The following is a 12,952-nucleotide window of genomic DNA, read 5'->3' on the forward strand; positions in this document are numbered from 1 at the left end:
AAGGGAGCGGCTGCTTCTAAGGCATCTATAGCTCGGTGGTTGAAGGATGCCAGCTGTTCGGCTTACATATTGCATGGCCGTACGGTGCCGGTGCGACTCAAGGCACATTCCACTAGGGGGATGGCGGCTTCTTGGGCAGAGAGTAGTTTTGTTCCACCGGTGGACATTTGTAGAGTGGCGGTGTAGTCCTCCCTGCATTCTTTTGTCAAACATTACAGAGTGGATGTACAGGCAAGGGAGGATGCCAGTTTTGGAGCTGCAGTCCTGTCCTCTGGGCTTCGCAGGTCCCACCCTTAGATGTGTTTACTGCTTTGGTACGTCCCAAGCATCTTGAATGGTCTGGAGGATTGCTGAGGAAGGTGAAATTAGGCCTTACCTGCTAATTTTCTTTCCTCTAGATCCTCCAGACCGTTCAAGAACCCACCCAGTGTATTGGACAGTTCAGTATGAGATTTTCTTTAGACTTCAGTTGCTGGTATTTCTAGTAGCTCCTGTGATTTGGGTCCTGGAGTTTTACTAAGGGCAGTTTGTGGTACCGTTTGTGCCCATCTGCAGTTGAATTCCCCCGTCTTAAGGGGAGGAGATCTGAGTGTGGATTCAGTGGTTTTGTTTAGGTGGAGGTGTTTTGTTCATCTGCTTTGTTACTGTTTTACTGGTTAGTAGAAGGTCTGCACAGGCTACTTGTATAAGAAGTTTTAGTGTTCTCAGTCTCCCTCTGCTGGTAGGAGTGCATAACCCAAGCGTCTTGAATGGTCTGGAGGATCTAGAGGAAAGAAAATAAGCAGGTAAGGCCTAATTTCACCTTATTAGATGTATAAATGACTGGCATGCTTGTGAAAATAGGGAGGGTGAGATATCCTTACCCATGTTTAATGACACAGAACTGGAACCTTAAACATGGTGAACAGTACAAAAATAAACTGTGTAAACAATCTTTTTCCCTGAGAGGTTGGCTGTAAGTAAAACAGTCTCCACGGTAGGAGTGAGCGCCACAGATTCTCACAGCCATAGTGGCATCACTCCAGAGCCCATTCCTAGCAGCACCATCCCTCTAAGAGGTTTCCTTATTCCTCCACCATTGGACAGCACGGCAGAGACGGCTCAGGCTTGATCAGATATTGACGAGGTAAAGAAGTTAATTACTGGCAATGTTCATCTCTTCAAGAACCTCTGTGATTAATCAATCTCGAAGTTCAGGATGTCCTCTGCAGAAATGATGTTCTCCTGGTGCATAAAACAAAGAACAAAGTACTCAGACAAGAGGGAACTATCCGAGAGTAGATTATTCATTCTAGCAGCTGTTTAGCCCCCTTTTTGAATCTGGTGGCCCTGCCTATGGAGCCAATACTTACCCAGCCTCCTTGCTGCTGCAGCCAGGGGATGAACGTGTCCATATACTGCAGACTATAGCCCATCAGTGTCTGTACGGCATGACTGCTGAATCCTGCCACCTTCCTGGTCAGCTCCATGGTCAGTGCAATTTTCATTAGTTTGGGGCTGACAGCATCTCCTGCCCTGTTTTCTGGTATGTCTGCTTGGCTGGTGAAGGCTTCAGCAAGCCTGCTAAAGCTTCGGTAGGACATTCTGTTCAAAGTATTCCTCAGCAGCGGATTCTCACTGATCTAAACACAGGTACAAACATCATATAATCAATCTGCCTCACGCTCCCAGGCCTTGCCATGGCTTCTAAAGGGAGAGGAGAAGACTCAGTGGTGACGAGGAATCCCAGTCACAGCCCAAGTGGATGGAGATTCATTGTCCCAACAAGGAAAGGAGTTCCAGTACACAAAATGAGAATGAGGGCCCGGAGCAGGAAATCCCAAACCTGTCCTGGGGGAACCCCAGACAGTCAGGTTTTCAGAATATCCAGAATAAATATGCATGAGATAGATTTGCATACCAAGGACGCAGTGTATGCAAATCAACCCATGAGGACCAAGCCATGACCCTCTTTACAATTTTGCTCAACCATTGTATTCTTCTTGTTATATGATTCTTGGTTCGTTTGAAATTTGCATAAAGAAATTTGCATATATATTTTGCTCAAAATGCACCTTGCTTTCTTTGAAATAAGATCTCTTTCAAGTACTAGCTGCGCTGTCTACAGGATCCCTGAGAAATAGCTGAAACATGGCCCATGTTGGGTCATTTGTACCAACGCATCCTGTTTTTACCATTGAAGAATAAATTTTTTTATCTCGATCTGACACAGAGAATCAGTGCAATCTTGATCCATCAACAATGCCAGTTGAATCATGTGCATAAGCCGCCAAAGGCCCAGCTAAATATTAATCCAGCTTCAGCAGCGATTGGGAAAAGCCAGATTAAAACTCAACTTTGCACTGCTAAGCAGGTGTTCACTCCACAAGGCCGTACACTCCTGCTGCCTCTTACCTGCTCATTGATGACTGCAGCCTGCTCCTGCAAAAGCACTACCAGCTTGCGGATAACTTCCTCCTTCGCCTGGGTGCTGCCTTCCGCTGCCACATTATTATTTTCTGCCAACATGGGGGTTGGGGAAAGAAATAAGATTTACACGCATGACTCCAAAAAAACCAAAACAAGACAAAACTGGGTTCACCTGAAAGAATTGAAGGATAAAGCAAACTGTGCAGACCCGGGGCATAAAGCCCTGGGGTGCCAACATTTCCCAGTAGATGTACCCTAGTAACCATTTCATGACCTCCTTGGGACAATGACATATCTCCCAGTAGGCGTGCCCCCTACCCTTTCTATGATCCCCTTATCTACTAACTTCAAAGGCTGCAAGAGGATCCATTAATCAGCTCCAGGATCCTTGTTTATTTTACTCAGACTGCATTTGTCCACACCCTCCCAGCTTACCCTTTTCAGGAAGAGTTTCTCTTTAGCTAGCTAGTGGGGTCTGTGCCACCCCTCATTCTGAATTTCCTTTTACTGCCAGGAAAGGTACAGGTTGGAGGAATTCAACCAGAGCAGGCCCAATCCAAAGACTGAAGGAGAACGAGTGAAGTGGGGACCGTGAGATGTTGAGCACTGGGTGGAGGCGACTGCTAGTTAGCTCACACTGACATCTCTGCTGAGAGGCTGTGGCTCCTCCTGACTCACTACGCAGATCCCCTGAAAGCACAGGGAACTTACTGGACTGAGGAAAGTAGAGCGCGAACTGCATGTTTTAAGAGTTTCTGCCACAATATCAGGGAATGCACAGGGGCAAAAGTGGAACAAGGGCTGGATTCTTTCTCTTCTTCCCAGGGACAAGCCTCTAGGACTGTTCCTGAATTTGCTCCTTGCTTTTCTGGAACTAATGAAGTAGCAGGAGAGACCCCAGTCCAGAACAATTTTTAGAACACCTCTGAATAGTCTCTTTGTGGTTATAAGTGACTTAGGGGGAAGGGTGTTAAGATGAGCGTTAGACTGAGATCTGCTCTCAAGTTTACAAAGCAAGTTTATTTGCATGTGCAGAAAACATGCACCCACATGGCGAATCTCTTCAGAAAGGTGGTTAATATATCCCAATAAATAAAGAATTAAATTCTGGAGACTGCGTTTCCTGGAGCTCCCCTGCCTTTTTCCTTATAATTTGAGCACTTACCAAGCTCGATGTTTTCGCTGGAGGCCACATGGAGCAGACTGTTGGAGGTCACAGGAGACTTCTGCCTCTGCTGCTTTATAAGCGTATCCAGCTTCTTTGCTGCTAAGAAGTAGATCTCCTGATCATTAGGCTCTACCTTCAACCCTAAAGAAAAGGAGTCCTGTGTAACTATCAAAGCCAGCAAAAATAAGCAAGGACCAGCCCTATATCATTAGCAGAGCCCTGCACCCTCTTACCTGGCACTTCTAAGCTGTCGTGGGAGTAGCAAGGAGTCAAAGGCAAGCTGCTGGGCCTCTGAGAGAACAGACACTGGTCTGGATCTCCGTGACATTCCTGTTCCTTGTGTTTGTTTTTCTTCTTTAGGAGAGTCTTGAAGGAGAAAGAGTGTCCCTGCTTCCGGCGAGCCCCGTGAACACAGTGCCCGTCTGCCTCCTGCCCTGATGGCTCCAGGGAAGAAGGGGAGCTTTTCTGTCTCCTGAGGGAATCTGCTTTGCCCGAGGTCTTGCCCTGTTCCTCTCGCTGCTCATCTAGAGACTCAAACTTGATTGCAGTGCTTCCCTTCTTAGATTGGCTTGTACCACGGCTCAAAAGCTGCTTTACGCTTGTCTTAAAATCATGTTTCTTTTCCTCAACACGATTGATCTCTTCGTGCAAAGAGTTCCAGTTGACATTCACCTCCAGCTTCTCTTCGTCTTGCTTCAGGCTCTGCCTTTTCTCATTTCGTAGCTCTTTTCTCTCTTGGCATCTTCTGTTCCTTTTCAATGAGGTGTCAAGACCTCTCTCTTTCAGCGACCTTCACAGAAAGGAAAAATCATAATGCCAAGCGTGTCTGAGTTTTAAAGTTCCTGTCCCCTCTAGATCGGCATATTCCCCTGACATCTCCAATCCAAAAAAGTAAATATTAAACAGTCATACAGAAAAAGGGTAATGTCTGGAAAGCTGGGTATACTGCTGCCCGTAATACAGGAAATAGCGTTCTGGATCTACAGGCTGTGATGGAAGAGACTGATTTGGATTTAATAGTTGGTCACAGAGATGTGGTTCAAGGAGAACCAGGTCTGGGATTAAATTATACTGGGTTAAAATCTATTCGAGAAGAAGAAGGTGGGAAGAAAGGGAGGAAGAGTGGTGTTATATATTTAAAATATTTAAGGATCCAAGACGTGTTTGTTTAAAAGATATGTTAGTGATAGGAGAAAGTGAAAAAATGGAATTGTGGAACTGAGACGTGAGGGGAGGAATGCGTAGAGGCTGATGAGGATAAGTGGAATTGTTTAGGTGTGTGGGATGTCTTAGGGGGAGGAAGAGCTAGCAGATGATATGACCTTTTTATCTGCCGTCCTGTGGGAAGATCGCATAGATCATACAGCCCTTCTCTGCTGTCATGTTATCCCCACAGTCTTTTCTTTTGAATCCCAATTATTTATTACAGGATTACACTAAATGCCAATAAAAGTATGTTGAAACAGAAAGTAAGCAGACATAAACAAGGATTTGAGTCATTCTGCAACTGAAACATGTTACTCTTCCAGTCATCGTAGACTGCTAAATCATTGTAAATGTCAACAAATCAAGCTAAAAAAAGAACAAATCTATACAAGAATTCAATTCATTCTTGCCATTAGAAATGTAACATAGTAAATCTGTCAAAGACAAAACATTTATGACTTGTTGCGTGTCCTGCTTTTTTTTTTTAAGGTTGTAAAGAAATGACTAAACAGAAGGAAGAAACCAATGGATAAATTAGTTCTCCAAAGCCAAAGGCAGCAATGTCTGATTATTTTGTGATGTAATTTATATTGGAAATAGGGGAGGGGTTCTGATGACTTTTCTGCTTCTCTATTACTCCCTACTTGCTGAAACTAACACAGGTGCACTTTTTCTGTATGGAATTCAGTTGGGACCCCTGAGCAGCTCAATTTAGGCTCTGGGACAGCTTCCTTCAAACTAGGAGTAGCCTAGTGGTTAGTGCAGTGGACTTTGATCCTGGGGAACTGAGTTCGATTTCCACTGCAGCTCCTTGTGATTCTGAGCAAGTCACTTAACCCTCCATTGCCCCTGGTACAAAATAAGTACCTGAATATATGTAAACCGCTTTGAATGTAGTTGCAAAACTCTCAGAAAGGCGGTATATCAAGTCCCATTTCCCTTTCCTTTCCCCACAATTGGAGGCCCTCATTCTCTCTTTGCTTTCATTTTATTCCCTCTGTAAGGCAGTGCAACAAATCTCTTGGTAGGATCTCTGTAGGGGTCCTCAGGGGTGCTGTAGGGCAGAAATTAAAGCTTGGGAATGCAGTACTAAGATAACTAGGACAAACGTACAGTACCAAAGGTTTATGCAAGAGGAAACTTTATACCTTTCCAAATCACACCAGGTTGTAATCAGTTTCAAGACCTCCTTACCTATTAATAAACTTATTGGGGTCATGGTAAGTGCGTCCCACATGGCCAACAGTAGTGTTTTCACCAGTGCTTAGGGAACGTCTCAGGAAGACTTCGAGCACTAGTTTGGTGTCCTCCTTCACCTTCAGGCTGATGCCGTTAGATGACTGAGAATGTGTCTCCATTCAGGCAGAGCTCTAAAAACAGAAAGAACTGATGAGTAGGATTATTCCAAATATTTGGATTCGATTCTACCCCAAATAGTGTCCTGTATAAATTATTTGTATTTGGCCAAATTGTGATTTAAATTCAAATATGAATAATCTGGGGCTCTACTGCGCCAAATCCTACTGAAATAACCACTTGATCTCTGATTTCATGTTGCTTCTTTGATTATCTGTTATGTTAAAGCTCAATGCCCATTGATCGTATTCAGCTGTATACTAGTTTTCATTGTTTGTATTCGGTTGAATAGTGCAATATGCTATTTGTTACAGCTGTACATGAGGACTGCCACATCTTCATGCACGCCAGGCTCTAGAAAATAAGGGCTGTGTTTTCAGACTACAGAGGAGATCAAAAGAAGCAACTTGTTCTCAGAAAAGACATGAAATTTCCCAGCGGAGGTGCTGGAGACAATAGAGCAGTTTCTTTATACAGTTGAAGAGGAGGCCTTTGTGGTCTCTAATAGCATCTTGAGACAGTTCTTAAAAAAAACAAACCAAAACCCTGCAGAGAATCCAGCTGAATTGAAGAAGCAGAACAAGGACTTTAGGGAGTAGGTAGTGTACTCTTCATTATATAAGCCCTCTCAGGACAAAGAAATGCCTAGTGTATTTGAACACAACTCACCTTGTGCTACTGCTGAAAAAGTAAAGGAGACGGGCAGTGCAGACAGACTTTGCACCCCCCTCTCTCCAAACAGAAAGACATAGACATGGGGAAGCAACTGCTTGCCGGGATTTGTAGCAAGGAATGTTGCCACGATTTGGGTTTCTGCCATGTACTTGTGGACATAGTAACATAGTAGATGATGGCAGAAAAAGACCTGCATGGTCCACAAGATAAACTCATATGTGCCACTTTTTGTGTATACCTTACCTTGATTTGTACTTGTCTTTTTCAGGGTACAGAACGTATAAGTCTGCCCATCACTATCCCCGCCCCCCCAACCACCAGCTCCCCCCCCCCCCCCCCCCCCCCCCTGGCACAGACCATATAAGTCTGCCCAGCACTATCCCTGCCTGCCACTACCGGCTCTGCCACCCAATCTCGGCTAAGCTCCTGAGGATCCATTCCTTCTGAACAGGATTCCTTTATGTTTATCCCACGCATGTTTGAATTCCGTTACTGTTTTCATCTCCACCACCTCCCGCAGGACGGCATTCCAAGCATCCACTACTCTCTCCGTGAAAAAAATAGTTCCTGACATTTTTCTTGAGTCTGCCCCCCTTCAATCTCATTTCATGTCCTCTCGTTCTACTGCCTTCGCATCTCCGGAAAAGGTTCGTTTGCAGATTAATACCTTTCAGATATTTGAACGTCTGTATCATATCACCCCTGTTTCTCCTTTCCTCCAGAGTATACATGTTCAGGTCCGCAAGTCTTTCCTCATACATCTTGTAATGCAAATCCCATACCATTCTCGTAGCTTTTCTTTGCACTGCTTCAATTCTTTTTACATCCTTAGCAAGATACGGCCTCCAAAACTGAACACAATACTCTAGGTGGGGCCTCACCAACGACTTATACAAGGGCATCAACACCCCCTTTCTTCTGCTGGTCACACCTCTCTCTATACAGCCTAACAACCTTCTAGCTACGGCCACCGCCTTGTCACACTGTTTCGTCGCCTTCAAATCCTCAGATACTATCACCCCAAGATCCCTCTCCCCGTCCGTACCTATCAGACTCTCACCGCCTAACACATACGTCTCCCGTGGATTTCTATTCCCTAAGTGCATCACTTTGCATTTCTTTGCATTGAATTTTAATTGCCAAACCGTAGACCATTCTTCTAGCTTCCTCAGATCCTTTTTCATGTTTTCCACTCCCTCCAGGGTGTCCACTCTGTTACAGATCTTAGTATCATCTGCAAATAGGCAAACTTTACCTTCTAACGGCTTGGCCACTGTTGGAAGCAGGATACTGGGCTAGATGGACCAATGGTCTGACCCAGTATTTATTTTATTATTTATTTGTGACATTTGTATCCCACATTTTCCCACCTATTTGCAGGCTCAATGTGGCTTACATAGTACCGTAAAGGCGTTCACCAACTCCGGTAGAGAACAAATACAAAGTGATGTTGTGGTAGAATAAGGTTCATGTGTTACAGACACATTAGGGAATCGTAGAGAGGAAAAGTTATGTCCATTACGAGCTTTGGTTTCGTTGTGTTGCAGGGTACAGGCAATTAAGTTGGGTCGGTAGGGTATGCCTTTTTGAACAAGGTTAGTTTTTAATGATTTCTGGAAGTTTAGGTGATCATAAGTTGTTTTCACGGCTTTTGGTAATGCGTCCATAGTTGTGTGCTTATGTAGGAAAAGCTGGATGCATAGGTTGATTTGTATTTGAGTCCTTTGCAGCTTGGGTAGTGGAGATTTAGATATGTTCGTGTTGATCCTGTTGTGTTTCTGGTTGGTAGGTCTATGAGGTCCGTCATGTAACCCGGGGCTTCACCGTAGATAATTTTATGAACCAGGGTGCAGATTTTGAAAGCAATACGTTCTTTGATTGGGAGCCAGTGCAGTTTTTCTCGGAGGGGTTTGGCACTTTCAAATCGTGTTTTTCCAAATATAAGCCTGGCTGCCGTGTTTTGAGCGGTCTGAAATATTTCCACAGCACCACAACTTTAGGCTACCCTTTAGCCAGGTTTGTATCCCTAGAGCCCTTGATGCAATCGTAGATCAATTTGTATACAGGGGAGGGGGAGGGGGAGGGATACTTTCCCATAACAGCAACAGTAGTGGAATAAAGACAGAGCTGCCTTACTAGATTGCCAGGGATGGACACCCGTTATATGCCGAGGGCCGTTCGAATGTCAGTATTATGCCTAATGCCATATAACTCACTGCCAAAAAAACTCAATGCGAGGTCCGAATGAACAAAAATTATTACCAGAATGCTCTGTTATCTTATACGTCTGTCTTTCCAAACAGTTGTCAACACTGTCTTGGTCCTGTTGTATCCTTCAGCAGTTCTACTGACAGCAAAACTCAGTTAATGATGTTTTCTATGTATAGTTCCCATGGTCTGGTGAGCTGCAGGTTACCCACTGTCAGTTTAAGCGTTGGCAAACATCAAGGAAATAGCCTCCCTGCCAGAAGTGCCCCACTCTCACTGCTGCAGGTGTGACTAGTGCACCAGGAAGAAGCACTGTTTTTTTAAACTCTGACTTCCTGGTTCTCTTCAGTGGGAGCTTTGATCTTCCAGTTATTGACAGGATCTTTGTCCTTAGGGGTGGGGTGAGCCAGGGGCTTAGGCATAGGATCCAACTTTTCAAAATGATTAAGGTGTTCTAAATCCATCAGAAATTACTCCTCCCTGGTCAGTCAAGGACTTTGCTCAATATTGCAGGTGCTCAGCAGTGGCGTAGACAGACCTGGACATTTTTTTTTTTTTTGGGGGGGGGGGGGGTGGGGTGGGCACTAGGCATATAGGTATGAGCAGTGCTTGGTATATTCCTAAATAATGCCTTAGAGTGCACTTGAAGGATTTCTGTCTTGCATCAACATAAACCAAATGCACACTTACGGAAACTTGGAAGTTCACTGTCATTTTTAAAGAAAGTCGCATTATCTCATAACTTCCAACTTTGCCATTATAGTAGACTTACGTCAACATCTCAACACACATCACAGTATCCTGCAAAATAATTACTACAATGGCACATATTGTTCAACTTTGCTTTATAACAAATATAAGTGCTTTTATTGCTTAGAACTCACCATACAAAAAAAGTTCTGATTATGGTGTAATCTCTGTAAAAATATAAACCCCCCTCTAGTCCCAAGTATATTGTGAATTACCTGTAATACAAAACCTACAAAAATCACTCAGAACCTATAGAGCTAATGTAGTTCACTATAACACAGGTAAGGACCCGACCTAGGAAAAAGAAACAGTAAATATTGCAGTGGGTCCTAGAACATCAATCTGCCTATTGAGAAACTGAACTGAATTATTACAGAGGCTTAAATAGAAACTCCATGCAAAGAGACTACCTGGCCTCAGTCACAAACACTGAACACAAACAGACCCTTCCCAGGTACAGAATAAGTGACCACAAGCATAGAAATTAAACTTAAACCCCAAGAAGCCGCACTGTGCAGCACTAGAGAAAAGAAAGAGAAAAAGTGCCCTGCACTCTGCGAAATATTAATAATGCAGTGTAAGTCTTACACTATATAACTTTGTTTTAAATATTGACAGTTTTGTGTTCCTTATAGTTACTGTGTCCTATATATAACTGATGCATTTCATAATGTTAATATTCTCGAAAATGATTTTTCTCATGTAAGCCACATTGAACCTGAGCCTATCTCGGGATAATGCTGCTACTACTACTACTTATCATTTCTATAGCGCTACTAGACGTACACAGCGCTTTCCTCTGTCTTTTCTTAACTTTCTTTCCAAAGTCTCCAGTCCGTCTGCCACTTCCTCTCTTACATCCATTTCTGACTTTGATATTTTCCTTTCAGCTCGCCTTCATTTATTTTTCTGCTTCTACATCTGCTCAGGCTTCATTTATTCCTCACCTTGAGTCCTTCGTCTTCTCCTTTTCACATCTCATCTACTTTCATGCTTTTCCCATTTCCCTCTCCAGCACTCCCATAGGCCCCTCTTGTCTCGCTCCTTCCCCAGTCTCCTATTTTCCCCTTATCTGTAACCCACTTCTTAGTCCCTCATTTCTATCCTCTGTCTCAGCCCCAGCTCAATCCCTCTCTCCTTTCTTCCCTTGCCTCCAGACCATTCTTCTCTTACCATCTACTCCCATCTCCTATTGCTCTCTTTCACCATCTTTTTAACCCCATTTCTGCCCTCACTCAACCTCTTCAGTGACCTATCCCCTTCCCCTCACATTCCTACCCAGTACCCCCATCCCATTTCAAAGTCTATCTTCTCCCACACTTCATCCCCTCACTCATTTCCCCAACCCATCAACATACCCCACCACCTACCAGTTGCCAAGTACTCACTATCCCCTCAAAATTTCCACTCCATCTCCCCTATCCATAATTCCCTGCTCCTGCTCCCTAACACTCTCCTGTTAAATCACCAAGTCCCAGTCATTTTCTGCTCTATTCTCCCTTTTCCCTCCAGTCCCATCCATCTTGTTCTGTTTCCCTTCTCCTCTTGTCCCATCCATCTTTTGGTCTTTTCCCCTCCCCAAGTCCAATTCATCTTCTGCTCTGTTCCCCTTCTTCCCCCACCCCCGTCCCATCCACCATCTGCTTTTTGCAGGGTCTCCTGTGCATCATCATTCCCTTCATGTCCCTGTGCCTCACTGTGCCCAGCTCCCCCTCTGTTCCTTTTCTCCTGCACTCCCCCCCCCCAGACCCCACCTCTCACTCTTTCCCTCCACTGAAACTCCATCCCAGCATATCTCTCTTACTCCCTCTCCACTCAGTGGGTCCAGGGTCTTTCCCCTTGTCTTCCTCCCCCCATCATTCCAGTTCTTGCTTCCCTCTCCCAGCCCCCACAATTGGCATCTCATATGTTTACCCTTCCATTCCTTGTTCACCTGCCACCCATGGGTTATTTACTGCCTTTTTGAAGGAATTCACTCAAGGCGGTGTACAGCAAGAATAAATCAAACATAAGCAATAGACAATTCCTCAGCGACCCTCCAGACCGGTCAAGACGCGTGGGTTATGCACTCCTACCAGCAGAGGGAGACTGAGAAAACACTGAGCTTTTGATACTGTATATATAACCTGTGCAGTACACCCACTAGCCAGTATTTTCTCAGTCTCAGCAGAGGTAGAAGGACAGCCTGTGCAGTCTTCACTGGTCTGGTGAGGTAGTTTTCCTCATAGGAAGTAGAAAATTGGGTGGTTTGTTCCATTTTGGTTCATTCTGTGTCTCCCTGTACGTGGATAAAAAAAAAAAAAGTGTGCTTCGGGGCCCTGGGTCCGGTGGGGCCCAGTGTTTCCCCTGGGGTGTTACACCTGTGTTGCGGGTCCCTCCCCCTAAGCTGCTCTCCATCTCTGTATAAGTGGCAGCTCTGTGCCTCGGCTGCTTTCTCTGGACTGGAGCCTTGAGTGCCTCACAATTGTCAGCTGCCAGCAGTGTTCTGGCCCTTTAAGAGCCTTTTATTATTTATTTAGTGCGGAACTGAAGAGGAATTCAGTTTCCCTGCACTAGACGGGAGAGCAGTGCGAAGTTGCTTGACAGGGTCAGGAATTAATTAGCGCTAAGGCGGACTGTGTGGGTATTTGATTATGACCGGCAAGCTACTTCGTTGTCGCGCCTGTTCGCGGCGGGGGTTAGAGACGGCGGGCGGTCAGTGTCGCCTCTGTGGCGAGCCTAAACAGTCAATTTCGGCTCCCCCCGTGTTGGCCGCGGAACTTCCGACGGGATCGCCGGTTTTGGTGTCAGCGGGATCGCAGGCAGGCGCGATGTCGGCGGTTGCAGTTTCGGCGGGAACGGCCGCCATTTTGAATCCGCCGCGATCAGCAGATGCGCTGAGTGTGGGGCCAGCTTCCTCCGGTTTAGGCCAGAAAGTTCCCTCGGAGGGCTCAGGATGTGTCGGTTTTCCTCCAGATTTTGTATGGTCTCTGTTCCAGGCCTGGAAGGCCGGGCCTCCTCAGGTGGAGGAGGGGCATGGCTCTATATTAACGAAAAGACCAAGATTGGAATGGTCAGAAGAAGGGGACTGTTTGTCTCAGCTGGGTTCGGAAGAACCAATAGGGATTGAGGAGGAGGTAGAGGGGTTTGAAGACTCTCTTAACCTGATTGAGGCCTTACCTGGGGAGGACCCCTCGGTGG

The 12,952-nt window shown here is 45.3% G+C and overlaps 1 protein-coding gene across 3 annotated transcripts in view; it reads right to left on the reverse strand.

Annotated features, from left to right (window-relative positions):
- Nucleotides 1-775: 775 nt before the first annotated feature.
- The window catches only part of BCL2L12 (BCL2 like 12), a 29,338-nt gene continuing 17,161 nt past the window's right edge, over nucleotides 776-12,952 (reverse strand). For all 3 annotated transcript variants that reach the window (XM_030197998.1, XM_030198000.1, XM_030197999.1), the window contains exons 2-7: nucleotides 5,978-6,153; nucleotides 3,811-4,367; nucleotides 3,575-3,718; nucleotides 2,395-2,498; nucleotides 1,353-1,622; nucleotides 776-1,224 (exon numbers count right to left, since the gene is read on the reverse strand). In XM_030197998.1, the coding sequence (XP_030053858.1) occupies nucleotides 1,177-1,224; nucleotides 1,353-1,622; nucleotides 2,395-2,498; nucleotides 3,575-3,718; nucleotides 3,811-4,367; nucleotides 5,978-6,141 (1,287 nt within the window). In that variant the 5' untranslated portion in view covers nucleotides 6,142-6,153 and the 3' untranslated portion in view covers nucleotides 776-1,176. The remainder of the gene's footprint in view (nucleotides 1,225-1,352; nucleotides 1,623-2,394; nucleotides 2,499-3,574; nucleotides 3,719-3,810; nucleotides 4,368-5,977; nucleotides 6,154-12,952) is intronic.

The sequence above is a fragment of the Microcaecilia unicolor genome, chromosome 3 (assembly GCF_901765095.1).
Source record: "Microcaecilia unicolor chromosome 3, aMicUni1.1, whole genome shotgun sequence".
NCBI lineage: Eukaryota > Metazoa > Chordata > Amphibia > Gymnophiona > Siphonopidae > Microcaecilia > Microcaecilia unicolor.